The sequence below is a fragment of the Notothenia coriiceps genome, unplaced genomic scaffold (assembly GCF_000735185.1).
Source record: "Notothenia coriiceps isolate Sejong01 unplaced genomic scaffold, NC01 NC01_scaffold00004300, whole genome shotgun sequence".
Taxonomy (NCBI): domain Eukaryota; kingdom Metazoa; phylum Chordata; class Actinopteri; order Perciformes; family Nototheniidae; genus Notothenia; species Notothenia coriiceps.
Genome location: NW_011337001.1, coordinates 126,941 through 154,585, shown reverse-complemented (window position 1 = coordinate 154,585; position 27,645 = coordinate 126,941). Strand labels below are relative to the sequence as shown.

Below are 27,645 nucleotides of genomic sequence, written 5' to 3'. Positions count from 1 at the left end.
TCCGCGCGGCATTTTCAGTTGGCTTAATCTCTTGTGGCTTCAGGGCCTCGTTATATTTGTTTAGGTGATGTGTTCACACAGGTGCATCGTTATCACACACCACACAGCACACACTTGATCGTGTTTTTTTTAGAAGTCCATTTACATGAATTGAACATTAAAAAATGACCGAAGAAATAACGCATTTAAGTTTCAATAATCTTTAGTGTGTGTGTGGACACTAATAAACGTGAAGGGGTACTTGTAATCAGGTTTGTTTTTAATGTGGTACGTTATCTGCGACATTCATTGCGAAACTGTTTGTACCAGCGAAATTTCAAGTCAATTATAAAATATATATTGGGATTTTTAGATCCAGATCCAGTGAACTGCATATGCTATAAATATATATATATGTACTGATAATATTTTGACCCTATATTTTAAGGTAAGAAATGGATTTCTTGTCACAGCAAGGATAGATATTTCTTTATTAGTAGCTCTGTACATGAGAAAGTGACCGATACGGTTGGTGTGTGTGTCTTAGTTGAGACTTCCTGTGTGCGTCCTTTGGCGTGTCTTTTGTGTTAGCAGGGTGTGTTCTGCTGCAGGTCCATAACGTGCGGGGAGGTTGTAGTCTGTATAAGGCGCACCACCTTGTTGTCTCTCTGTGGAGGCTCTGAGCTTCTATTCCTTGTAAGACGGCAGTATGGCGTTGGAGTGGCCCACGAAGCCTCTGGAAGGGCGCCCGCCCAGAGCGTTGCGGGACACGCTGCCATGACTAACACACTTGTCCTCGTCGTCTCCGTCTCGGCGCTGCCCGAGAGTCGTTCTAGTCGCTCGTATGCGTGGCGTCTCTGCGCGCTCGCTTCAAACGCGCTGCGCTCGCTGGCCCGCCGTGCGTCGCTAGTCCCCCGATTGATACTCCAAAACTCTCTGTACCTGACTCTGTTCCTCTCTTCCCGGCTGCACTGCTGTTCGAGGATAAACTATGTGTGATGCCCTCTCGCCCCGCCCATTCTTGAGCTTGTAGAGGATTCATTCTAAGATCCTGTCGTACGCCAGCTTCTGCTTGAGAGCACTCCTGGATCTCTGGAAGTTCTGTGCGCCTAAAGCTGGTTGAATCCATGCTCTGTGAGGAGTTAGCCCGGCGTGTGTGAGGCTGACCGGTAGTCCGCTCTCTATTCCCGAGACCCGGCAGTGGTCAGCCTGCTGTCTGTCCTGTTGTTGTGTGCTGTTGCTTGGCTTTGTTTGCTTGCCTTTTTTTTTTCCGCCGTACAGTGTACGCAATACGCTTCGTGGGGCTTTGGGGACCGACCAGGCGCCCCCTAGGCTGGCCCTCAAAGGGAACATCCACTGAGAATGTTGAGGAGAGCTGCAGGCTTACGACCCCCAAGGGAGACAGAGCGTGCGAGCGAAAACACGTAGCCCGAAGAGGGCTAGAAGAGATTTACAGTGGGTATTCTCCTTTGGAGTTGGCGTAAAGTAAGGAGACAGGCGGAGATACCAACTGAAGTTTATTTGCTGAAGGACTACGTCACTGGGGGCTGAATATAAATGAGATGCCACCCTTCTCCTCTCGGTCGTGTCCAGGCCCACAGCCTTGCTTCAGGTATTGTATTTCTAACCAACCCCCCCCCCACCCAGCCTAATACCCGCAGCTGCATTGAAGAACGCCTATGGTAATGGTTGATTTTGATGTTTGTCACAACTGCATAATGTTTCAATAAATCATGAGAGAATGCTTCCTGTATCTGCTCTGTTCTTTCTCACTCAACGTCTCTTTCACTGTCAAAAGAGAACAGAATAATAATCCATTCCATAATTACTGTCGCTGCAGTCAGTGAACTGTATACTTTACTTAAACAAAAACTAAATGTCACTACTGTAAATTGTGGACACCACAGAACATACTTTGATTTCCAAAGGGCATTGTCGTTTGGAGATTTGGCTTGGTGTTTTTCTTCCATCAGTCAGGGGCACATCTGAGTGGACTTTATATCTTTGAAAAACAAGTGCACATCCAACGTATGAAGGCAACAAGTGTGAGCCAGCATTATTGAAAATGAAGATGTATAACAAGACTCCAGGAAGTGCAGTGTTAACAATTATTTTAGCTAGAATGAAGTCCTTCTAAATTCTTTTCAACTGGACACTTCTGGGATACATGCGACCCACCATCATGGAATGAAGCAGTTATCAAACAAAACCATCAAAATTTGTATGAAGCTCATGATAGGCCGATCTCAATCCTAAATCAGGACCACTACACTCCAGCTATGATACGCTAATTATATGCACATTAACAGTATTGACTCTATAGCGTGCCATATACATCGCTGCGGCCTCGCTCGAGTTTGTGGTGTAGGGAGCCAGCTCACTTTAATGCTGCGCTCACATTACAGTTTAGGAACTGGGGTAGTATCTATAGTAACGCAGTGTAGGCGGAGCCGTGACGTCATCTTCAATGAGCGCCCCAGAAAAACAACACAGCCGTTAGCTGTTAGCACTCAGAGCTCACAGCTCTTCATATCTGTTCAGAAACTAGACAAAAGTTAAACAAGTACAAACCACAGACTGTCTGTGTCATGGCGAATACAGTCGCTGGTTTATTTATGTCTGTATAGGCCGTTGTTGTGAGTGTGGACGGTCGGAGCATATATAACGTTAGCTTAGCCAAGCTCCATTTAGAAAACACGCATTTTAAAAGGTTTTTCGCCTGCCGTCTGTCTGCAGACTTGTCAAAGCATTAATTCATGGTTTTTACTATCCGGTATCAGTATGTTGTTACTTCGGCATCATTTTGAAACGTGTATTACAATTAAATCACGGTAAAATATGTTCATCTTGTTGTAGTTGTAGCCCCCTTGCCAGCGATTCTCTCTCTAGTTTAGCAAACTCAGCCCGACTCAGCCCTGTTTGTTGGCCTCGATAGAACCACGATTTAGTCGGGCCAGAAAAAAGGTGAAAAAGTAGCCCCGGGCCGGAAATAGGCCAAGTGTAAGCGCAACCAAAAACAGGCCCCGCACGGCTCGGCACGCTTAAAGCGAGCTCCGCGCTGTAGTGTGAATGCGCCATTATACTGCTTTTGATTTGTTCTGTCTGTATACTTTTTAATCTTTAATATCATAACCTATATATTTTTCTCTTCTGACATTACCCACATGGATTGCTTACATTTAATTCAGAGTGATGCAATGTGCTCCGATGACAAATACAAACAACAGTACACAGATAAACCTGGAAATTGTGGTTTTCAGGATATGGAGGCAGTTAATGGAGGTGGTGTTTGTTTCGTCTACCTCGAGCTCCCAGTAGTGTGTCCCTGATGAACTGCTCCAGGTCCTCAGCTCGTTTATGAATCCTGTCCGCATCGTCCTCCACCTGCTCTCCGTCAGCAGACACCTTAGTGGCCTAAACACACACATGCACAAACACACGTCGTAAAATAATAATAAACAAGTGTTGAATAAGTGAACATATTGACTTCTGTCTAACAAACGAAGGGAAGAGACGGAGGTCTTATAGGTTTGACGGAGGAAGATGGCAACACGTACACATATAGAATCAATAGTATTGCGTGTGAGCAGTCTGGTCTGTTATCTGTCAGTTTTTCAATTATACATGTGCACTCAAATACTGCAACGTACTGTACACACATAGATACATGAATTATTGATCTAAAAAAGAAAACATATAAATCAAATATTAACGCACACACATAGATGGATGATTCTTTGACAGATATGAAAAAGCATCATAAGACACACACATACACACAGAAAGAAAGAAAGAGAAGGTAATTATTGTTGTGATTTGACAGGACCAGGCTGTATCATTTTCACTAGTGTGTGTGTGTGTGTGTGTGTGTGTGTGTGTTTGTGTGATGGGCCGTGGGAGATAGCGCTGCTGTCAACAAATGTCAAGGCCCCGGCCCCTAAAAGGGTGTAGCTTGACAGCGTGAATGTGAGTGTTATTTTTCTCCACTTGGCACTTGTCGACCCCCTGCACTCAAGAAATGTTTTTCCATTTAGGTGAACTCCTCTTAGAGACATAGCTGTGAATCCGAGCATTTTAAAGTAAAGGAAATAAAAGTAAAAATTAAAGTAAAAGTTTATATAGTTTTTTTATTCTGTATGAGAGTGAAGACATTCGTTTTGGCTGGATATACTTTTAAGATACTTTCAAGCATTAATGGGTTCTCAATTTGATCTGCCATGCAAAGGCCTTCTGTTTACAGATCTATGGAAACATGGTAGGGTTTAAATGACAGTGATCCCGGTCTAGATTCAAATTCTTCCATTATATTGTTTCATTATGTTGCCCAAGTTTATTATGCATGTGATCCTTTAATCAAAAACTTGATTTGGATAGGCATGGTATAAAATGATGTTGACAACTACTATTACAATGGTGTTTCTGATGTGTTTTATACACAAGGGTGAAATTGAGCACAAAGGTGGTGGGATTCACATCCTGTTTTCAACATTATTCTGCTGATTGACAGTTGGAGGCGTAAACAGATAATTGGCAAAGGGACTTTTATTTGGCATCCCTACAGGATACCTTCTTCAGTTCATAATCCAAATGAGGGGGGGTCGCTTTGCTTAAACCGAGTTCTCAGACAATATATTAGCAATGTTACATATATTAAATGTATTTGTGTTCGGTCAACTGACCGCAATGCAAACCTTGGGTCAGGTGGTATTGCAGAAAAAACGGAGTGTTAACTGGTGCCAAAAATGTTATTTCAATTTTTAAAACTAAAATAAAAAGCTGATGTTCAGGGTTTCATTGGGTTTCCTCAGGTTTCTGTTAAAACTTTAAATATGTTTCTGACATTTTATTGATATGTTGGTGTATTATTATACAGATATAAGTGTATTATTTGATGTCAATCAGCATGCTGCAGCAAGCTACTGGCTGGACTGGTTTTTGTCTCTTGTGTCATTGGTGTACATTAGTTTTGCTGTTAACTATGATCTCACTGCAGGCCATTTACAGATAGAGGGCATAATCCGAATAAAGACAGAAAGGAACACAGACTTAAATTGAGCTAACAGGAAAACAAAAGTGTGTACCCTGCTGTGTAGCTGGTCCATCTCAACCACCAGTGATCCCATGTTGGAGTCGGCCAGCTGCAGTAATCTCTCCGGAGCTTTCTGAGGTGACAGCATGTGCTGCAGGAGAGAAACAGAGATGAAGGAATTACACAGAGCAATGTCTGACACATTTTGGCTCAGGGCTAAGCTTTTGAACTGCCTGGCTTTGTGCTGTAGAGCCGGAGAGAAGAAATAATTAAAGAGAAAAACAAAACATACTAGAAGGGCTCTTGGAGAGAGAGCAGCCAATACCATCTCTAGCAATGTTACTTAAAGTGAGAACAAACAGCCATGTGATCTGATCTGCTCCAAAATCGAACTGGTTTTTAACTGGCCCACTCTCACACTCTTCCACAAACGAAGACGTTTTTACTGTATGATCCGTTATCCATAATCCAAAAAACAACAACTAACCTCTGTGGTAATAGAAGACAAACTATTTGAATATGTCACAGCAAACATAGTTAACAACGTCAATTGTTTAAAAATATGTGCAAATGATCACGTTTTATGATATCAATTAGTTCTATACACCGCAGCCAATGGTGGTGATTATCAACACGTCAATTGAGGAAATTAAATAGAAAGTTATGAAAGCCTTAACTGTATAATGAGTTTCCATACAGGCAAACAGTTGTTACCTTTAGTTCCTCCGTCATGTTCTCAAAGCGGTACAACACCTTATAAGGTGGTGGGAGGGGCGACGTCAGGGTGACCTCAGTGATGATGCGGTACAGGCGGTCCATGTCACTGATCAACAGACCCGAGCACTCATCATCACATGCTGCAGAAACAAACGTAAACACACAGTTAGACACAGCTAGAGGCAAATGAAGTCAACTGAATCTATTAGAGAGGTTTGCTTGGTTTTGTGTGTGTGTGTGTGTGTGTGTGTGTGTGTGTGTGTGTGTGTGTGTGTGTGTGTGTGTGTGTGTGTGTGTGTGTGTGTGTGTGTGTGTGTGTGTGTGAATGTCTGCTGCAGTTTGACTAGGCAGAGAGCAGTGACAGAAGAAGAAAGGATGTCATACTGTATATGTGTATTTTAACTTCTGAGTGTGTGCCTTATTTGTGAGTCTGTAAACACATCAGTGTGTGATCGCAGTGACTGCTTGTGTTTTGTGTTTAAGTGAGTGGCAACAGAAAAACAGGGCTGTCGATGCATGAAATTCAGCGCACAGAGGAAAAAGAACCTATTATGAGTTCACACTGCAGGCTAAACACACACAAACCAACGCACAAACACACGAGGGAATTCACTTCAAATGAGCGCATTCACATTTGTTTTCTTTATTGTGTGTGTGTGTGTGGAGTTTCTCTTCTCTTCTATAGCCCGAGGCTGATTTATTGCAGAAATTAAAATGTTTGACAAGGGAAATCAAAGATGAATTAAATAAAAATAAAAACTGTTTTTACTCTATCAATCTCTGACAAAACCGGAAAATACAAATGCATTGATGCAGTCACACGCAGGTACAGTAGAGGTGCAGTACATTGTGTGTGTGTGTGTGTGTGTGGGTAAATAGCAATTTATAAAATCCAAGACATTTTAGAATCCCAGTTACAAAGGACTGTAATCACTTACTTCCACAAAGCGTGAAACCTCCTGATCACACTCGTGCAGGGTGTGATTGCACACAGAAAGCCTCACTTCCATCACTGAGGGCTCTCTGTGTGTCGCTGCTTGTTTCCTACCTCTACAATTTTTGGCAAGACAAGCCAGAGATTCTCAAAGTAGCTCCTTTCTGTCCTTCTCTTCTTGTTTATAACCATATGGTGAATGTCTCGCTACTTCTAAGTTTGCTTGGATAATTACTGGGTTGTTCCACCATGCTAGGTTTTTACACCTTACTTTAAAAAACAAGAAGCATACTGTAAACACATTTAAATAGAAATACAAGTCTAATTGTAGTGGATAGGCAAGATCTCACCAGATTGACAAACACAACTACAATCTATGACATGTTACTTGGTCAAAGTTAAATGGATTTAAAATGCCATTTCAAAAGCTCAGTTGAACAAACTGTGTCACAATTATCTCACTTGAAATGGTGAGACTATGAGAGTAAGAGTTTTGATTGCAGTGCCAAATCTCAATGTTTATGTCCATTAATGCATATCATCACATTTTTACTTCACAGCATATCAAATATATAGAAGTTTAAAGTATCACAACCATGAAAGCTCAACGGATGCCCAAAGTAAGCCTCAGTGAATGTCAAGGATTATTTCACACTCAGTTTAGTAACCTTATGCTCACACAGGAAACTCAAACACACACATGCACGACATACAAGTGCAATAATACACACCTGTTCTCCTTATATAGTGAGTCACAACTCCTATGCATTTGGTTTGTTGCAGGAAGGACTAGTAACTCTGCTTTCTGCAGGGATTTATTTTAGCATCATCATTGTTACCGTGCAGTTTATGCCTGATATGCTCCTACTTTGCATCATGACTATACAGAAAAGTCAATTTGTTTTCATTTGTCCAGGTTGAGATAAAGACACAATGCTGTACACTTATTTTGACAAAGGCAAGAACAATCTGTTTGGTATAGACTGTAGGAACTGCATTTTAATAAGAGCGTACCATGTAGTTTACTCACATTTAAATATTTGCACGTTTAAGTCAGATTGCAACTTGTGCCTCAAAATATTAAATTAAACAAATATTATGAGGGGACACCATTTTCAAATATCTTATGGCTATGATTTTGTTTAAAATATGTCTTTAGCCATTTTCTGAGGTTATTAAACTTCCTGTATGTTTCATCCAGTTTTTTTACAATGTGGATGTAGGTAACATTCAATAACGCCAGCCAGGAATTCACATATTCAACATTTGCTCAGTTTGAATGCAAATTATGTTATATTTTAAATTTGAAATGAACCTGAATTTCCCCTTATTCAAGACTGCCGACTCCCTGCTTGGTGTCGTTTGATAGGACGGCAGAAAGGGCAAAACGCAGAGCAATTACTCTTCAACAAGTGCACAGCAGTGTGATCGCTCCACTCTGTAAACCATCAGGACTTGTGATTACAGTTTTGACGTAGAAGCGACCAGTTTGGAGTCCGGGTGCACCACAGCTCTCGCAGTACCAATTTATGAACACGCTTTGTGTCTGGACACATAAAGACCTGAGCAAGCAATTTCCTCCCTGACCTGACAGCAGCAATTTCACACTCAGCCTTATAACCTTTTTTCCTCTATATTCTCTTAGCTCAAGACATGCTAATGGCACCGAATTGGCCCTGCCATTATGGTCATATTAAATTTAAATTAGCTCTAAATTACATTGAAATTATATTCTAAATGACTTCAATCTGATTCCCTGGCTCCCATGGCAACCGGAGAAAATGTGCTCCGACTGCTCATTTGCATTTCATCGCCAAAATAAAAGAGCACAATATCAGATGACAATGCTGGGTGGTGGGCCGTTAAATAAAAATGAAATACAAGAAAGAGGAATGTCTGTGGGCCTGATCAATAACCTAATGACACAAAGAAAATGCATAACATAAGATCTTAGTTGTAATGCTATGATTGGGCGTGGCAAAGGTGAGCTCTGGGCACCTTTTGGGGTTAGTTTCTTCTTTAACACATTATTCTTCTATATACTTCCTATTAAAACTATTGGCATTAAGATTTATGTTCTCATAATATAGACCACTTTGTCAGTAAACTTGTAAGTTTCAAAGCTTAAGTATAGGCTCCAAACCAGAGAAGAAAGAAAGAAAGAAAGAAAGACAGAAAGGAAGCACCAACAATAGTTTAAATATAAATGTGTTAGTCTTACAGATGATGCCAGCGGCTCCACACACATGCCGGTCCATGCACTGGTCACATGACGTCCCAGATGCCCCGACCCTGCACCGGCATTGGCCAGTGACCGGGTCACATGGTCCGGGCTGCGCCCCCCACACCGAACACTTACACTCCTCGCAGTGGCCGCCGGGCATCCGCGGGTTACCGTGGTAACCGGTAGAACACCTGGACAGAGGTGAATCATGGCAAAGAAGGAAAGAGGTGAGTGCTATTGTTGCTAGCATTTAGAAATTGTCGTTTTTGGTTGAACACATAAAGGCCTTTTGATGAGGACTGGGAACCAATGAATCTGGTCGCAACACAAACTTTGTGTGAGAAAAAAAAATATTCCCTAAACTTTAACACTACAATCTACACATACTGTACACACCAACATTTTTTTACACACGTAGCATGATTTGTCCTCGGTAACACAGTTCAACATTGGTATTGTCAACTTTTCATAGGCAGTTGATTCATTCCACGTCCTATATCAAAATGTCATGTAAACATGTTTCTAATTATGATAGGGAGATTATGATTTTAGTGAGTGTTCCTTACCTCTCACAGTATTTGCCCTCATATCCCTCAGGACAGGCGGTACATCTGTAGTCATCGTAGCCCTCTGTTACACACGTTGGACTGAAACTAGACATGGAAAGATTTCCACAGAAAAAGCTTGTAAATACTTTCAGGGAGCATTTAATGAAAAAAAGTCTACATGTTTAAAATTGCAGCAAAAATAACCCGAATTTACATTAGAAAGGAGAATGACCAATATGTGATACACGATTGATACAACATTCTTTAAAATTCTCGTCCTGCTAGACATAAAAAAAAAAGATTAATCAGTGAAGAAGTTTACTTGTTCTCTGGGTTGGTGAGGGGACAGGCGCAGGGTTTACAGTCGTCATGGAAACCTCGGACCACACCATAGAAACCCGCAGCGCAGCGCTCACACCGATCGCCCTCTGTGTTGTCTTGGCACTTCTAAACATAAAAAAAGAAATTAATGTTACATTTGTGAAGATATTGCATTGTCTTTAATTTATTCTCCAACCCTACCATGACTCTAACCCTGGTGTGTGGATGTTACATGTTCCCATCATCCTCAGCTCTTGGTGTGTATGCAAAATGTGACCGTGTGAGCAGCTGGAGCATAATTACGCAAAAAACCCTCATTCTGCTTATCCTCAAAAGCTTTTCATCTTTAAACTAATTTTAAAATTAAATTAAGAGCACACTTTCATCTGCATGTTGTATCTGAATATTGCCACTGGCACAATGAAAGCGAGACACCAGATTTGTTTGAGCATAACAAAAAAGAAAAAATATTGGAGGACATTATTATAACTCTTAAGCAGTGTACAATCCCTTGTATGCGTCTACTTGTCTCAATTTGACAATGAGTAATTGAAAAGACGACAGACGGGGTCACCCATCACCCCCTCCTTCATTACTGACAAAGTGGCATAGGGGAGGCTTGTTTTTTGGCAAGTGAGATAATTATCCTGGCACCGCTGGTTGATTTACACCGAGATTAGATGACGCGTATAAAAAAGAAAAATAGTGGCATGCTGGTACTGTTACCTGCTCTCAGTTCACTTAACAATTTTGGATAATAGTAGCTGTTTTAATCACTGTGCTTCGCTGTAAGGTGGTACACACATTGTCAGTGACACAAAAAGTTATTTCAGTTTCAATCTCCTCAAAGCTGTCTGTTCCCCTAGATTTTCAGACAAATAGATGAAAACAACTAGCAATCAGGTGACTTTTTGTTATCCAGGAGAAAGTTGATTGAGCGGCCGCTGTTTTTACATGCATACAGATTCACACATCTACACTGTCACTGGAAAGTACCTGGTGTGATCGCAGCTGCTTCTGCAGTGCCGAGCATCGCTAGCAGCAGGGGAAGTGGTTGTTCATTTCTTTTTCACCTCCTACAGTTTCTAAACCATTCTAGGACCTTCACACACACACACGGGCATATCTAGCCTGGACTATTTCTGATAGAAAATGTAGTCGACACAGTAATAAATGTCTTTTGGGCTCAGTTCCACTCCTGCATGATGAGGTGATGTGAGACTGTAATCAGCAGCGGCTAGCTAGCTGTTAGCCGCCGGCTAGCTGTTAGCGACAGGAGCGATCTCACACATCAAAGAGTTCTCTCAAAAAAGGGGGCTTTCTGAAGTATTCATTTACTTTTTAAACTTTTTTCAAGGATAGCCACAAGGGTACAATGACAACATGACCTTATCCAAAATATGTTCAGTTTCTTTTCGGCTATGCTTATCACACAATGTTCAAACTAAAACAGAAACATTACCTTTTTCTGACAGATACAGTACCATGCAAAAGTGCAGAGTGTTCAAATACAGTACATTTCCACAATATATACACCCTGCATAGTAAAAAGCACAACAACACCCACACACACAGTCATAAAAGCACACACAATGTACACTCACACAAATATATGATATACTGTACACAAACACGCAGCCCTCTCTGTTTAATATCCCCGGGGTTCAGTCTTATGTGTTCGCCTTGTTTGTTGAAAATGGGAACTTCAATCAGTGGAACAGGAAGTTGCCTTCTAACGAGGCAAGTCATTTCCATTAACTTCCTGTGTTCCTCGTTACCACTAATTACCACAGAAACAAACTCGTTTAGCATTTTCAATTTAGCCCGCTCGGATAGAAAATGCTAATGACGCCGTTATAGAGAGCGAGATGGAAAAGGGCGAGGAATAAATGTCTGGGAGGCAGAGTGAAAGAAATCAAAAGCAAGGGAAGTAAGGAGGGAGAAAAACAAATTGGCAGACACAGAGAAATCCGGGAGAGGTGAGAGAGAAAGAAAGGGAGTGCAAAGGGAGATTGGGGCAAAACAATTAGAGAACTGAAGGTATAGAATAAAAAGAAACAAGGACGTTACAAGGAGGAAGAATCAAAGAAGGGGAATGTGTTAGAAAGAGAGAGGGAAAGAGGGTATTAAACACAGGAAATAAGCAAACAAAACCAATAAAATAAGGTAGACAGTGCTATTTACACCCGGGCATACATTGGATTATGTTTCTAATCCATTAGGTATTTTTGGAAATGTCCTTAGTCGTTGATAACTAATTGTGAATGTTGCTGTAATTACAAATACATAATTACAAAGCTTTCTCTGGTGTGGTTGAACACATCCAAAGACTTTGAGGTGGATAACAGCCAACGTATGTATATCAAGACAGCGCTAATACTTATTTATGATTATCATAAATATGATTCTATGTTTGAAAGTTAATGAATTATTGTTTAAATCCATACTTTCAAACAAAATGTCTTTAAGAACAAGATTCAAGCATTTTACATTAGGAATGTTTTTTATACCTGTAAGTGTTTTTTTGATTATGAGTGGAATAAATGATTGAACACTTTACATAATTCCTGATCCTTTTAGTTGTCATATATGTTCGTCAGACAGTAATCAGTCACACTCTGTCATGAGCGAACAACAAATCCCACACTCCACCTAGAGCAAAAGAAAATTGACAAATAATTGAGCTACATTGGACGCTTAGTTGTATTTCTTGTAAACAAATCTGCTTTCCAAAAAGTTGTAATAATAGCGCAATTACTAAATGAAGAAAGGTGAGCCATTCGCACTACCTGCAATATTTCAAGTCTTCAGAAAAATACTAATCATAAAAAAAGGGTATCAATTTTCAGAAAAGGCTCGAAGAGAAGGCAGCTGCCAGCATCTTCTTAGAGTTTGTTTACAAGCGTGTATGCCAGATAATTAAATGGGAACTCCAATTTGTCCAAAATAAGTCTCTGAGATGGATTTTTCTGTTTCGGTGTGAACCGTTTTTCTCTGTGGCCTTAAAATCATGGGGAAACAGTGAATTTATGCGAAGTCTGCCAGTTTTTTTACAGATCAAATATGAGCGCTGACCTGTGGGCAGCATGTGACCAACTTTTCCCCGGGGTAGAAGTCTTCAGATGGGGAATCAAAACAAAACTGACCAGATTGTGAAAAGGCTGGAAGTGACTAACAACTGGCATGTGCAGATTTATCCCACAAGCCACCAGTGTGATGTACGGAAAACCGACAGGCAGAATATCATGGAAACACACTCTCCAAACTTGCAAGTGTTTCTCTTTTCCAAGTGTTTTGCATTAAGTTTACTTGCACTGACTAAATAAATAAAATGTCAGAGGGAAAATAAGAGACATTTCAGAGCATTTAGAAAATCAAAATACAACAATTCCGTTGATCTGTCACTGTTGAGTACATGTTGTGTTGGGTTTATTTGCCTTAACGTGGTTTAATCTCCTGATAAGACCATCCTCTCCACTCTTTCCAAAAGTGAGGATGTAACTTTGGGTCAGATCCAGGGGAGAGGAAATTAAACAAAATATGAATGAGCCCCGGGGTCGTTCATTATTGCAGGGCTAATTACAGAACCTGACATCCCCCCCAACACACACACGTACACACTTTCTTTCTCTCATCTCACTCTCTTCTCCAGAAACTACCTGGCATATGGCAGTATGAGGGTCTCCAGTGGCTGAGCACACACACATACACACACACACACACACGCACTTACCTGGCATATGGATGTCTCAGGGTCACAGGTGGAAGAGTGCCCACTGCATTGGCATTGAACACAGCTGCCCATGCCGGCAGCGGTTGGCACTCTGGACGCAGGAGCAGATGCTGTGGAGCCGGAGCGAAGACGGTAAAAACCTGCAGCGCACTCCTATAGACAGAGAGAGAGACAGAGAGACAGACAGAGAGACAGACAGATAGAGAGACAGGAGACAGACAGAGAGACAGACAGAAAGACAGATAGAGAGACAGGAGACAGACAGAGAGACAGTCAGAGAGACAGGAGACAGACAGACAGACAGAGAGACAGGAGACAGACAGAGAGACAGAGAGACAGACAGATAGAGAGACAGACAGAGAGACAGACAGAGAGACAGACAGATAGAGAGACAGACAGAGAGACAGACAGAGAGACAGACAGACAGAGAGACAGACAGAGAGACAGTCAGAGAGACAGGAGACAGACAGAAACAGAATGAAAGGGAAAATTAGGGTAAACAATTAGATGTAGTTTTTATGGGGCCCTATTCTGCTCATTCTCAGGTTCATATTTGTATTTTGTGCCTCTACTATGACATGTTTACATGCTTTAATGTTCAAAAGGGTCTTTATTTTTCTCATTTCCACCCTCTGTCTGAAACCAGAGCCCAGTCTATTCTGATTGGTTAGCTGGCCGGCTCTGTTGCGATAAGTAAACTGCTCAGAGATGTCCCGCCCCTTAGGCTATCTTGTAAAATGTGTTGGAGCACTAGCCAATAGAAGTATGAGTGTTACATAGTGATGTCATTATGTGATGGAAAGAGCAAGAGATGGCATGTGTTCCAACAGTTATTCCACACTTTGCCTGATATTGGAACACACACACACACACACACACACACACACACACACACACACACACACACACACACACACACACACACACACACACACACACACACACACACACACACACACACACACACACACACACACACACACACACACACACACACACACACACACACACACACACACACACACACACACACACACACACACACACACACACACACACACACACACACACACACACACACACACACACACACACACACACACACACACACACACACACACACACACACACACACACGAGAACTACAGAAATGGATCCACACAATTATCCCTAATTGTTATTTCTCAAGGCAACTGTTGACCACTCCTCTCTCTCGTTCACACACATACCCCCACACACATACAATTAAGAGTTATTCCCTTCAGTAACTTTTGATCACACACATGCACACACCCTCCCAAACCCACTCACTCAACGCACACACACACAAACATGCAGATAAACACGCACACACAGAGGCATGCAAGGTAACTCTCTCTGCCTCTCTCTCCTGTTCAGTAATAATTAATGGAGTCCATTTAAAGAGCCATCTGTTCCCTCTGCTAGCGCTAAACGCCCGTTTAAAAATACTTTATTAACAACGACGGCAGCTACAAATAGAATGACCATCTGTCAGCCAAGACCTCTACGACCTGAACATTTCAAGTTTAGTTGCCGCTTGATATTTAGCTTGCATTTGGCAGTTTTTCAACGGTATCTGTAGCTCCTAAATTATGTACACGGCTCATTTTTTTCTATGACAATATAGATGTCTGTGTCTCTGCCCTCCAAGTTGCAAACGCCAAAGTGAAACAGAGGTTGAAAAATATAGTTTGCTGGCAACTCATGTGTCCCTTTGAGATTAAAACCATGCAGCAGAAATGCCCAGAACTGTTGCCCTTGTGTATCATAAGCTGCCACTACAAAATCCTCATTAAACTACAGATTGAGTCACTGCTATATGCTTTCTGTGGCTTAAGAGAAGGAGCTGGACGCAGCTGAAAGTCAATTGCTTTGACAAAATCAAAACTGAGTGGAAGAGACGCTCAGTGAGGCTTAATCCTGGCTGAAGAAAAAAAACACATAAGAGTCTGAAAGGCGTTGCAGAGGCTTAAAACTCTGAGCTAAATGTCAATTGGAAACTTGTGAGATAGTATTGAAAGCGGAGTGTGTGACCTCCATGTTTACATTCTGAAGGCAGCAGACAGAAAGCACTCACTCCTCTGAAGTACTCTGTAATTCATGTTTGGATTGTTAAATCCTGTTTTAACTTCAATATGAACACTATTTATTTTCGTTTCTGCAATATTAAAACTGTTTTCATGACTTGAATATTATGTATGTTCCAATTTTTTGTAGTTTGCTTTCGGCTGCTGCATTAAAGCAATTTCATCAAACTAATTATTACAAACACAGAAAGTAATCTACAGAAAATGTATTGACACAGTTATACGTTGATATTCACTGGCTATATTGCGAAAATTCACCTCATGTCTCCCAGTTTCATCCAACAGGTGAAAGGTGATTTTAGATTTTATTGTAAGAACATTTTAGCTTATCCAAGACTCTTGTTGGCTGATGAAAAAAAGAACTTACACAGAAATGTTTATGTCTTTTTTTTATCAATTCAGTATAGAGAACTGACTGGTTATTCATTTTTTAATTGTAAAATAACCTGCTGAGTATGTATCTTAATCACAATTCTATTTAAATTATTTTAGTTTCCTTTAAAATGAGGAGTTTCCAATGGTCGTATTTGCACTTATACAGTTCTGGAAGTTCTTCAAAACGATATTATAAAAAGCTTTTTGAAAATCCTGTTCAAGTACCTGCTGACTCCTGCAACAACTGATAACTGATTTCTAAGGAACACCTTTGGAAAAGTTTTATAAGGACTTCACACGTGTGCAGTGTTGCGTGTGTGAGGGTGTGTTCAGTAGAGCACCCACCTCACAGGAGAATCCGGAGTATCCGATTGGACAATCACACTTCTCTATCTGATGGGCTTTCAAGGTCTCTTTGCTTGGTCTGCCTTCCTCGGCCACCGTCAAACTGAGTTCTGAAATACTGGGGGAGAAAAAGTCATCATTAAGCATCCAATAATACAGTGAAGTACTATATAATAACAAGTATTTTATTTTGAGTTTTTGTTTGTTTTACTAACACTGGTTTGTTGGTAATAGGAAATTGCTATAATTTAGTTTCTTGCCTGTCATCATGTCAAAGAGGATACATGCAGGTATTTAAAAACAACTATATATGATGATTTGCAGAAGGATGTATGACTGTGGAAATGGCTTTCATTCTGAGATACAAATGAAACCTGTATTTAACACAGGTTATCCTATTTCATATTTAAGTGGCCACGCTGTGTGGAGGTGCATGTCATGCCATGGTGTGTGTGTGTGTGTGTGTGTGTGTGTGTGTGTGTGTGTGTGTGTGTGTGTGTGTGTGTGTGTGTGTGTGTGTGAGAATGTCTTCTGCAGATAGAGAGCAGTGAGAGAAGAAGAACGAATGTCATACTGTATATGTGTATCTTAACTTCTGAGTGTGTGCTTGTACGGCTTATTTGTGAGTCTGTAAACACAGTTTGTGTGTGTGTGTGTGTGTGTGTGTGTGTGTGTGTGTGTGTGTGTGTGTGTGTGTGTGTGTGTGTGTGTGTGTGTGTGTGTGTGTGTGTGTGTGTGTGTGTGTTTTACCGGCTGTGTCTCATCAAGTTTCCGTGAGAAGCCTTAATGAGGATATATTCCACATAGAACAAAACATCCATGAAGTCTTCTCGAGTCATGGACCTGCCATCTGCGTACTTCCACTCATGCTGTAAATACAAACGCAAACACAAGGACAAATCTATTTTATTACTGCAGTCTATGACCAATGTACCAGACCCTGTTTGTATGGACTGATAGACCTCCCAAAATTAAGTGCCATTAACTTTGATAGTTGGTATTTAATAGAAGAAAATAATTATATGAAACAAAACTGGTGGATGTGCTAATAGATTTGCACCACAGAGAGCTACCCTTTCTTTCTGTTCCATAACAGGCAGATTTTTCCTTCATTTATTTGAAATATTCCACTTTTATCCAAGCGTTCTTACCTCTGTCATGTCGATCTGATGGCGGGTGAGCGTGCCAATCTGCAGTCCCGGTATGTGCCGTGTCATCAGGATATTAAGGTTAGGACCGCCTTTAATGATGACCTGGGGCTCGTAGGACGAAGGACCGGTTTCCTCTCTGGCCTCAAAGTACACAGCATATTTCAACTGTCCACCATATGCTGTGATCTGGAGAAAGATGAAGGGCATTGATTGAAACATTAATAAGATTGCACTGATTGTCAAAGTTGGCTTGATTTGAGATAGATGTGTTGAGGAGAGTTGAGAGTTTCCTACCATGGAGCCTCTGAACTGCTCTGGTAGTTTCCAGTAGTACGGTTCAGAGAGAGTTGAGGTGAGCACGTCTGTGTGAGCGATGATCTCTGGATGCTGGAACGTCACTCCTCTCCTCGTCTCCACGGTGTTGGCTTTATCCACCAGAGGGAGCACCGTCTGCTCGGGCCTCAGCGCCAACTGGGATGCACAAAAGCAAACAATATGAAAGGTCACCTATTAAGCAAAATCCACTTTTTCCTGTCTCTTATACATCAACATGTGTCCCCTGTGTGTAAAGAGATTCTGAAAGTTTCAGGAAAAAAGTTTTTTTAAAACAAAAATACTTTTTGTCCTGATCCATTTCTATAAAAACCTGTCTGAAAATGAGCTGATCAGATTTTGGCCACTTTATGATGTCATAACGATTTTTTGGCTTATGTAACCATTAGCCAATCACCAACCAAGGTAACAGGTTAATTTGTGAGGTAGTACCTTTTGGACACAGCCTTATTTCACCATGTACTTGCCACATATCAGGTACATTATGTGAGAGTATACAGGTGTTTAGAATGGTGTTATCATTCATTTGAATACATTTAAAGTGTCCTACAATATCAAAGACCTGTAAATGAGGTGTAGAAGTCATGCGTGTAGCATCAGTGTATTTATTTTTTGATAAGACACACATACTCCCCCTCCCTCGTACTTTGAATTTGGCAGACATACTTTTCATTTTTAGCTGGGTTTTCTATCTTGTTACAGAACATTGGACGTCCATGTTTCATCTGTGGACCCTGAGGATTGTGAAACATCCCAACTAATGAGGATGGATCTATAAAGCTTTAAAAACTGCCAAAATGAAGGCACCTTTTATGGAAATATTTGATTGCAACATGACTAAATGCATTTTCAGCTCCAAACACTGTCAAGCTGAATGTCTGAATGCAGAAGAAAGCTTTCTGTTGCAACCTTTTTTTTGACAGTACAATTTCTGTATAGGTAAGTGACAAAATCGGTCTGACAACATTTTTAGCTCTTCAGCTGAATCTGAAGGCATTTATTAGCAATTATGTTACAGTACATAATGCATAACCAAATACCTATACTACCACAGCTTTAGTTCAGTCACACCTGAACAGTTTAATGTATGATTGTGTATTATATGTATTCTAGAAATTGTGTGACATTTCAGATATTATAGAATGATCAAAACGTTTTTTTTGGTTTGTATTTTTGCCTCGAAAAATGCTGCACAATTGACTTTCCCACGAGGAATGTTATGAATATCCTGTCCCATTATTTTAATAAATACATTACATATTCAAACATATCGTTAATAAGTCAACCCCGTGGTAAGTATATTTCAAGTTGACCATGTTTTTATACATGAATATGTGTCCCCCCGGTGTTCCAGGGAACTCACCAAGTGTCAGAAAACACAACCCTCTCTATTTTCCTCCATACCCAAATCTCTTAAAAAGGGGCTGCAACGGATCTGATACAGACTGATCCAGATTTGAACACTTCTATGACGTCACAGAAGTGGCGCTACGGCTATTGGGCCAACTCCACCAATCAGGAGGAGACAGCCACGGACATTGCCGTTCAAAAGCGCTGGAGACGCTCTAGTACATATGCCAGGCCTGTAGATGGTGCTGTTCTCACAGAATCAGCCCATGCAAAGACAGTGTTAAATTGAGCAAAATGAGGAATGGCTAAAATGCATGATCTGTTTGGTATTTTGAAAAATAAAAAGTATAAATATGCCTTATATAGGTATGGTCCTACACTATATTATTCAAATATAGCATGATAGGTCCACTTTAACTGATGAGAAACTACTTATCAAAACATTTAAGTATCATTTCTTTCCATATTTGAGATTTAGAACATCCCTCCCTTCTTTTAATGCTGTATGTTGTGTCAAATTTCGATTTCATGACATACATAAAGTTTGTGACATTTTCTTCCTGTTACTTATTATTTCATAGCTGTATCAAGCAAATTTCCCAAGAGAAACCTAGAGTATATAAATGTTGGAACTCAATTCATTTTAAGTTATACTTCAGACGGAAATGAGCTTTTTCTCATTCCACGTGTGACTGCCTCTCTATTATGCAGTCCGTCCAGGCTAAAGTAACTTCATATATTTCTTTTAACCAAAAAGCACTCTTCCATAATGCCTCAGATATTATTCACACAATATCAACATATCAGCTCTGCTGGACTACAGCATAGCAGAGACAGAGAAATCCAGACTGCAGCGGATTAATCTATTTTTGAATCAGTCCACTCAGCCACAACCTCAGTCAATAATAAACCCTCATATTATTCAAGTGATATTAAAATTACCAACATAAAAAGTGGGAGATAGAGAGAATGAGAGGAAGGGGCTGGATTCTCTCCAGACTGTCTCTTACACTCCACTATGTGATCATATTTCAGTTATTACTGACAGTGTCAACATCAGTTTCAAGATATATTGAGAATGGAAAGACGTTTATATCAGAAATAATATCTCAATATCAACCCTTGAATAAAAGAAGACAATTTCGCTAGAGCAATTTCTTAAGGAGCTCTAATAAGTTAATTTTCAGGTTCATATTTATATTTTGTGCCTCTACTGTGACATGTCTCCATGCTTTAATGTTCAAAAAGGTCTTTATTTTTCTCATACTGCCTCTTTTCACCCTCTGTCTGAAACCAGAGTCCAGTCTGCTCTGATTGGTTAGCTGGCCGGCTCTGTTGTTATTGGTCAACCACTTAAAGATGTCCCGCCCCATAGCATATCATGTACAATGTGTTGGAAGTTAGCCAATAGAAGTGTTTTCCTAGCGATGTCAAACAAATCAAACATAGACATTGAATACATTGCTGACCTTATTATCTGTTTCTGTTATTTATAAGTATTTGTTTTCATTCATGAAGAGTAAAGATATCATATTCTTATAAAGCTTGATTAACAGATAATAGTAAACCATTTCACATGTTCAGGCCTTTCTTTTTAACCTTTCCTTTATTTCTAACTCAGTCCTCTGTGACCGGATGAATTCAAAATGTACACGATAGTTTTAAAGAACATTAAGAAAATCCTTCCACATGTCCATCCTTTAAGAGTAGAGTCCTCTTGATGTTATTTTACTTTCTGTTAGCTTATCAGTGCTTTCATCTGATCTCAGTTCTTGAAAGATTTTTACTTCATTATACTAGTGCAGATCTTTACTGCAGTATTTAACAACCAGTCAATAGTCGTCCAATCACACAAAATGTTCTGCTATCAAAGATAACTAACACAAAATAGGCTGTGTGTGTGTGTGTGTGTGTGTGTGTGTGTGTGTGTGTGTGTGTGTGTGTCTCCTCTAACTGCTCCCTGAGGACGTGAGCTCTTTTTAAATCTGCAAGATGTCATGTGTGAGTGTGTGAGTGTGTGAGTCCTTGCAGTTTGTTTACCTTGCTTTGTGGAAAATGTGGAAAAACAACACATTCAGAAAAGCACGTAATGATGTTCATGTGTGTGGAAAATGTGTTTGTACATTTATGAAGGATTTATGTCAGTGCTTGTTGAACATTGCGTACACTTGTATCTATCGCTGTTGCACTGTGACATGTTCCTTCACTACGGACTCACATCCTGTTGTTTGTTTTGACGTTGTGCTGCCACAAATACTCAGATCTGGATTAATCCGCTGCTAAAATTAGTCCCAAATCAATGTTCCTATGGTGGATTAAAAACTACACCCACCAGATGTTTTTTTTAGGAATAACCAAGTCTTTAAAATGAGTCTATATACAGCAAACGGCACATAACACTTCCATTAGTAGAAACACGCTGCATCTTCAGAAACAATGCAGATATAAAAACACAAATGAAAACACATTCAAATGAAGAAACATATTCAGCAACAAAGGGCTGCAAGAAGCTCAATGGAAACCAGGGGACTTTAAAAAGTGACGCACACAGCTGGGACCGGTTGGTGACGTTCAGGGACTTTGGTACATTTGTGTTTTTTATATTTGGATCTGTTCTTGTGTGAAGTGTTTTCGGCAGCTTCATCCCGCAGGCAATAAGACTGTTGAACAACTGAAACAATTTCATAACACTCATCTGCTACTTAGTAATTATTTATCTATTATCTCATATATCATTCCAATAACTTCTATATAGACTCGTATTGCACTATTCCACTTTTTCTTTTCTCACTTTTTGTATTACTTTTAATATGTTGGAGCTATATATATCTCTTTATATTATTTAATAGTGTAACGTTTATTTTCTTGCTGTTTATAGTGTTTATTATTATTATAATTTATTTGTATGTATTCTTAGTTAGCTTCATAAGTTAAAGTAGTTTCTATGCTTTTATTTTGAAGGCATGTTTTGGGCACTGGGCGATTAGAGCACCTGGTGTAATTGTATATATTGGAGTCAGGTGGTCGTGGGAGCCAGAGCATTAGGAGGCAAACGGTTTTTTACCAGGGTGTTTCAAGCCAGCAAAAGGAAAGCCATAGGAAAGGCTTAAGGAAAGCCTAAGGAAAGAGATATAGGAAACCTGTTCGTTGTACTTTGTTAATGGAATGAAATGCACAATGGAGAATCTTGTCTGGACCACGACATAATTACTCTGTATGTTAGTTTGACAATAAAGAACCTTGAACCCTAATGCGTTTGTACCTGTAGGCCACCGTACTACTGGGCTTATATTTGAGAGAAAATACAAAAAACACAATGTTAGTTTTGCATTTTTGGGGGGATTTAATGGCCTTCAAAGTAGTGCCATTTGGTTTAACATATTTTTACATTAGATTTTACCTCGCCGTTATTACCAAATCTGCTCGAACTTTTAATTTACTTCTTATTTTGAGTGTTTGCTCTTCCATATCGTGATAAAAACTCTTGTGTTTATTTGATTTCTTGAGTGTTACACTACTTGATACTAAAGAAGTAGTATTATGGAAGCACAGAGACATAAAGAAAGGGCATTAAAGTGAGATAAAGGAAGGGCAAATAAGGATAAGAGACAGACCCTGGACATGTAGAATCACTCATGAGAAAATAGTCCGAGCATTAGTTGCCCACATTGATCCAATAACCTGCCCTCGTATTTAATATTTAGCTGCAGTAGATTCCTCTTTGAGCCATTAGTCTAACTCGTGATTAGTTCAGTGACACTCAGTCCTGCAGCCGGAGGAATAACGGCCTCATTAACGCCCTCGTTAAACCACACCAGCTCCATAAAGACAAATCGGATATCAGCGCCACCGTCGGTGTGCACATTTACAGAGGAGAGATGGTTACTTCAGGTTTCAGCAGGGACCAAAGATGTGACTGCTGAGTGACATTAACTCCCTCAACACTAGAGATACAGATGTGGAAATAAGGGGGGTTTAGGGGTTGTTTCCACCTGCGTACATGTCAGCGGTCGAACAAATACATCCGTACAAAAGAGCAATCAATGGTCGGATAAAAAGGTCCTCAGACTGATCCATAAATCAGAGCAGAAAGGAAATGTAAGTCCTGGAAACCCCTCCAACTACACGTTGTAATGTGACCTTTTATATCAGAGAGGGTTAGCAATCATCTCCTGGTTAGAAATCATTGTTTCACGACAAAAAGACAATTTATGAATTATTCCCAAGAAACTTAAGAGCACATCTCTGGTAAATCAAAGAGGTCCTTTTTGCACGATTGTTGATGAAATGAAACCATCCAGTATTCTCCAAAGTCATATGGTAAATGGACTCAAAGGGAAATATGTATACAGCCTTTTTCCAGTCATTACGCCCTGGATATTTTGGATTCAGCCTCTTGCACAAGGACACATGGCATGTTGACTGCAGGAGCCGGGAACCGAACCAACGACCTTCAAATCGACCGCTCTACCTCCTGAGAACCATGAGTGTTAGTGGACTACGTTTCTACAGCCCTGGAGAACAGATGTTTGTATGTTTCCGTACCTGGTGGTGTGTAGGCGTCCATGGAGGTCTGGACCACCAGTGACCGCCTCTTGGAAGGCATCGGCACCGCCAACTTCCTCTCTTTGTGTTTGGCGAGGGCCGCCTGCACCGCTTCTGTGTGAACATCTGGAGACACAAGTATATACTTAATAACAAATCTGAGGTACTTCCCTATTTCAGGTTATCCTATTTTATTCATACTATACATTGTAATACCTTTGAGTATATATTTATCTGGGAAAACACAATTCAGACGAATCAAATGACAGATTAAGAACGCATTATTGCAGATTAAAACGGTGTCTTGTAGACTTTACAAGACATATTTAGATGTCCATAAATCGTTACCCTTTACACTTCTTAGATGGTTTCAAAGCCTGGATTAGAGAAAATATATATATCTAATAATGTCATAAAGTAACATTTATAAATAAGTCACAGGTGACATCTTTCTGTCATCATTGTTTCAGTTTATTTGGCCATTAAAACCTTCGTACTTTAGCAGAATTGAGCAATTTGAAGGGAATTTTGAAGTACTTTCACTTGAGTTAACGATCTGAGTGCTACAAACCGATAACGGAAATAAGCCGATTAATTTCAGGCATGGGTATCTTCCAACATATGAGCTTTATTTAGCCAATGAAAGATGTATACTTCAGCAGAATTGAGACATTTGCGGGAATTCTGTTTGAAATGAAGTACTTTTACTTGAATGAACGATCTGAGTGCTACTTACTAACCAATACAAAAATAAATAACCCGATTAGTTTCAGTGTAAACAGAGAGAGAGTGTTAAATAACAGAGAGTGCTTCCAGTGAAAGTAGAGGAGCAGCAGCGAGACCATCAGCTGTGTTTGTGCTGCAGTGTTCTCCACACAATGAGCACCGTGTTCCCATTTATCCACGTTCAGTCCGTGCACACAGAGTCTAAGACAGCGGCTCCCAAGAGGCCTTGTGGTTTTTCCAGAATGGATCGAGTTCGGGGAGTGAAGCAGACGTTTCTGTAAATGAGTGTTTCTAAGAGCGAGATAAAACGCCGCCGTGTAGCCACAGCTGGTTTCGTTTGAACAGTGTCCATCGCTGTCACACACACACACACACACACACACACACACACACACACACACACACACACACACACACACACACACACACACACACACACACACAGATAATGACATCAGTCAGACATGTGTCGGATGAATGGAGCTCACACATGTACGTTTGTTTAACTCGTGCGCGGGGAACAGAGGTGATTTAAATCTCAAGTGCACGTTTATTGTCTTGTGGTTGACCGAGTGTGACGGAAAAGGGTGTAAAAGTAAGTGTGTGTGACGTTTGAAAGGTGCTCACACAGCTTTTCTTTTTCAACTTAATGGGTTAAAAGCTTTTTTTTATGGATTTAAATCCTGTCTAAACAAACTCTCAGGTCGAATCAGGTTTTCCCGCTGATCCAGGAACTCCTGCCTGTTTTCTTGTTAGAGAACTTCCTCTCTTTGCTTCTAAACCCCCGAACGTCACCACTGCACATTCCTACAGATTACTTGAGCATGAGATGCCACTGAAGAGAGGTTTAAATCCTCAGTTAATCCCATATCAATCTTTACTGGACACCAGATGGAACAAAAGCAAACAATGCATGTTGACAGATTTGTCGAAAAGCTTTTTCCACAGATTTCTGCCGAACTCTGGATTTATTCAGCAGATAATGTCACTGTGTGATGATCAGGATGAATGAGTGGATCGAGGTTAAGTGTAGATGTGTTCCCTTGTCTAAAGTTTCCAAACAAACCTCAAATAAACCTCTCTGAACCAATGCACAATTGGACTATAGCTAGATAAATATAAGACCAGCGACGTGCAGTTGGAGCCTCACCTGTCATACTCCAATGTAACGGAAAAACAACTAAAGAAAAACTAAATAGTAATAATAATAAAATGTCTCCACTGATCTGTGTTGTAAATGTGCTTTATGTATGATTCCAATCGCTTTTTAAAGTCAAAGTAAAAATCAGCAAATTTGCCGAGCTCCGCTACAACTACGGGTAGCGATGAGAAGTGAGGCAGGGACGAGCTCTGCCTCTCGTAACCCCACAGAAACTGGCTGGAGCGTGGGCACTAAGCGCATGCCTGTTACCATCTCACTGTAGGTCACCAATGTAATGTTTGTAGATCCCTTTATTACATTTGTCCTCGCCATACATAGTCTCTAAATAACTTATTTCACGTATATATGATATTTAGGCTCGCTGGTCTCATCATATAACGGCAATGAAAAAAGCAGCAGGAGAGGCAGCCATAACCTCTGCCGCACTGAAGGGGGCGCACGTGAGCCCACAGGTTCTTGTTGCTACTGTTATTCTACGAGAGACGGTAGACACAAACAACAAACTAGACTTTTGAAACTACAGGAATATAAGGAGGACTTTTACAAAAAAAACTAATAGAGATTGTTGTCCAGAAGGAGAGCATGGACTTAATCTTCAAGTCAAGGTAAAACCACAATTGTAATGAAAATGCGATCTTACTAAGAGAGAACAATCCAATATTTAGATGTTGGGTATCCTTTTGTTGAACGGTCTGTTTAAAATGAATTGAAGCATCAGACTAAAAAAGCTTTTCAAAATAACCGAATATTTAGATTAAGGTCAAAATATAATATTTGTAAATCTGACTCACCAGCCATGAACCTCACCGCACGTCACTGGATAAGACAGATGTAACATGGGGATCTTCCAACGTGTGAACTCAGAGAAATATATATATTTATATATCTTTATCCGATAACGTCAAGATATTTAAGATAGTATCAGCCGGGCTAAATCCCTCTGATGCGTCACACAAAGTATGTGTTGGGTCATTTTCTCATAGACTTCTATACAAACTATATTTGTCGTAACCATTGGAGTCGACCAGAAAGAAATACGTTTAAGAAAATCAGGTTTCCTTATTGATACGCAGGCAAGACCTCACAATGATAATGACATCCTTACCTGTATTTGGATGAACTAACATTTTAAAAACATGGTACCACTTTAAGCTTGACTTATCATATATAACCCATAATGCTACTGAGGGGAGTAACGAGCCTCATTGACTGTTCCCTGTATAAATAGAGAGTTGATAGACGACCAATGGGCATTCAGACGCAATACAAAGAGACACATCGTCCCACTGATGGAGGGTGAATCTGTTCCTTACCTGATCGGTACCGCTCGTCTCTGGATCCAGAGGAGCGCCGGCGGTGGTACCGTGAGGACGAGGAGGGGGTGACCGGACCTCTCCTCTCCTGGCCCAGCGGGGGGTCCATCCCTGAGACAAAGAGGGGCAGATTTAACATATAATCTTCCTTTAAGGTGAGATAAGATCAACCTTTAGAAACCTTCAGGTGTTAAAGCAGCAACAGGAATACGATGGTAACAAAGGAGAGAACCAGCTGAGAGTTCACACAAGCATGAGTAAATACAAAACAAAGGATTGAAGTCACAGTGTAAACTAAATAACAACAATATACGTATAAAAGTCAAAGATCAAGTGCGAGTCCAGAGTAGGTATACAGTACATCTCCAAATCGAAAATCTATTCTAACTTAAAAACAACGTTAGCATTTTCGTATATTTCTTGTGTTTTTTCTGTATGCTTCTGTACCGTTGCTTTTTCGCATGTATTTGTAAATAAATCATTGATCATTGATCCATGATAGAAGCCTCTCCCAGTGAGAAAGCTACATTTGGAGAATAAACCTGCAGCTGTTCTAGAAACAACAGGAGGTTATTTATTGCAGTTTGGTTTCTGATTTAGACGTTTTACCTCCGCTGCAGCCGAGGCTGTGACTCAGAGCTCAGGGACGTTATTAAGAAGCTTTCAAAACCCTTCAGGCCTGATAGAAACAATTTCCTGCTAAATGTGTAGTCCTTAGTTTCTGAACACACAGAGGTGATGCACATAAACAC

At 40.3% G+C, this 27,645-nt stretch overlaps 1 protein-coding gene across 1 annotated transcript in view; it reads right to left on the bottom strand.

Moving 5' to 3' along the window:
* LOC104942188 (laminin subunit alpha-2-like) overlaps positions 1-27,002 on the bottom strand; it is a 28,129-nt gene extending 1,127 nt beyond the window's left edge. The window contains exons 1-13 of the mRNA XM_010767385.1: positions 26,894-27,002; positions 23,658-23,818; positions 17,759-17,935; positions 17,465-17,650; positions 17,064-17,182; positions 16,314-16,431; positions 13,486-13,638; positions 9,754-9,878; positions 9,450-9,536; positions 8,881-9,074; positions 5,723-5,865; positions 5,061-5,159; positions 3,282-3,393 (exon numbers count right to left, since the gene is read on the bottom strand). Of these exons, the coding sequence (XP_010765687.1) occupies positions 3,282-3,393; positions 5,061-5,159; positions 5,723-5,865; positions 8,881-9,074; positions 9,450-9,536; positions 9,754-9,878; positions 13,486-13,638; positions 16,314-16,431; positions 17,064-17,182; positions 17,465-17,650; positions 17,759-17,935; positions 23,658-23,818; positions 26,894-27,002 (1,783 nt within the window). The remainder of the gene's footprint in view (positions 1-3,281; positions 3,394-5,060; positions 5,160-5,722; positions 5,866-8,880; positions 9,075-9,449; positions 9,537-9,753; positions 9,879-13,485; positions 13,639-16,313; positions 16,432-17,063; positions 17,183-17,464; positions 17,651-17,758; positions 17,936-23,657; positions 23,819-26,893) is intronic.
* Between the last annotated feature and the right edge of the window lie 643 nt (positions 27,003-27,645).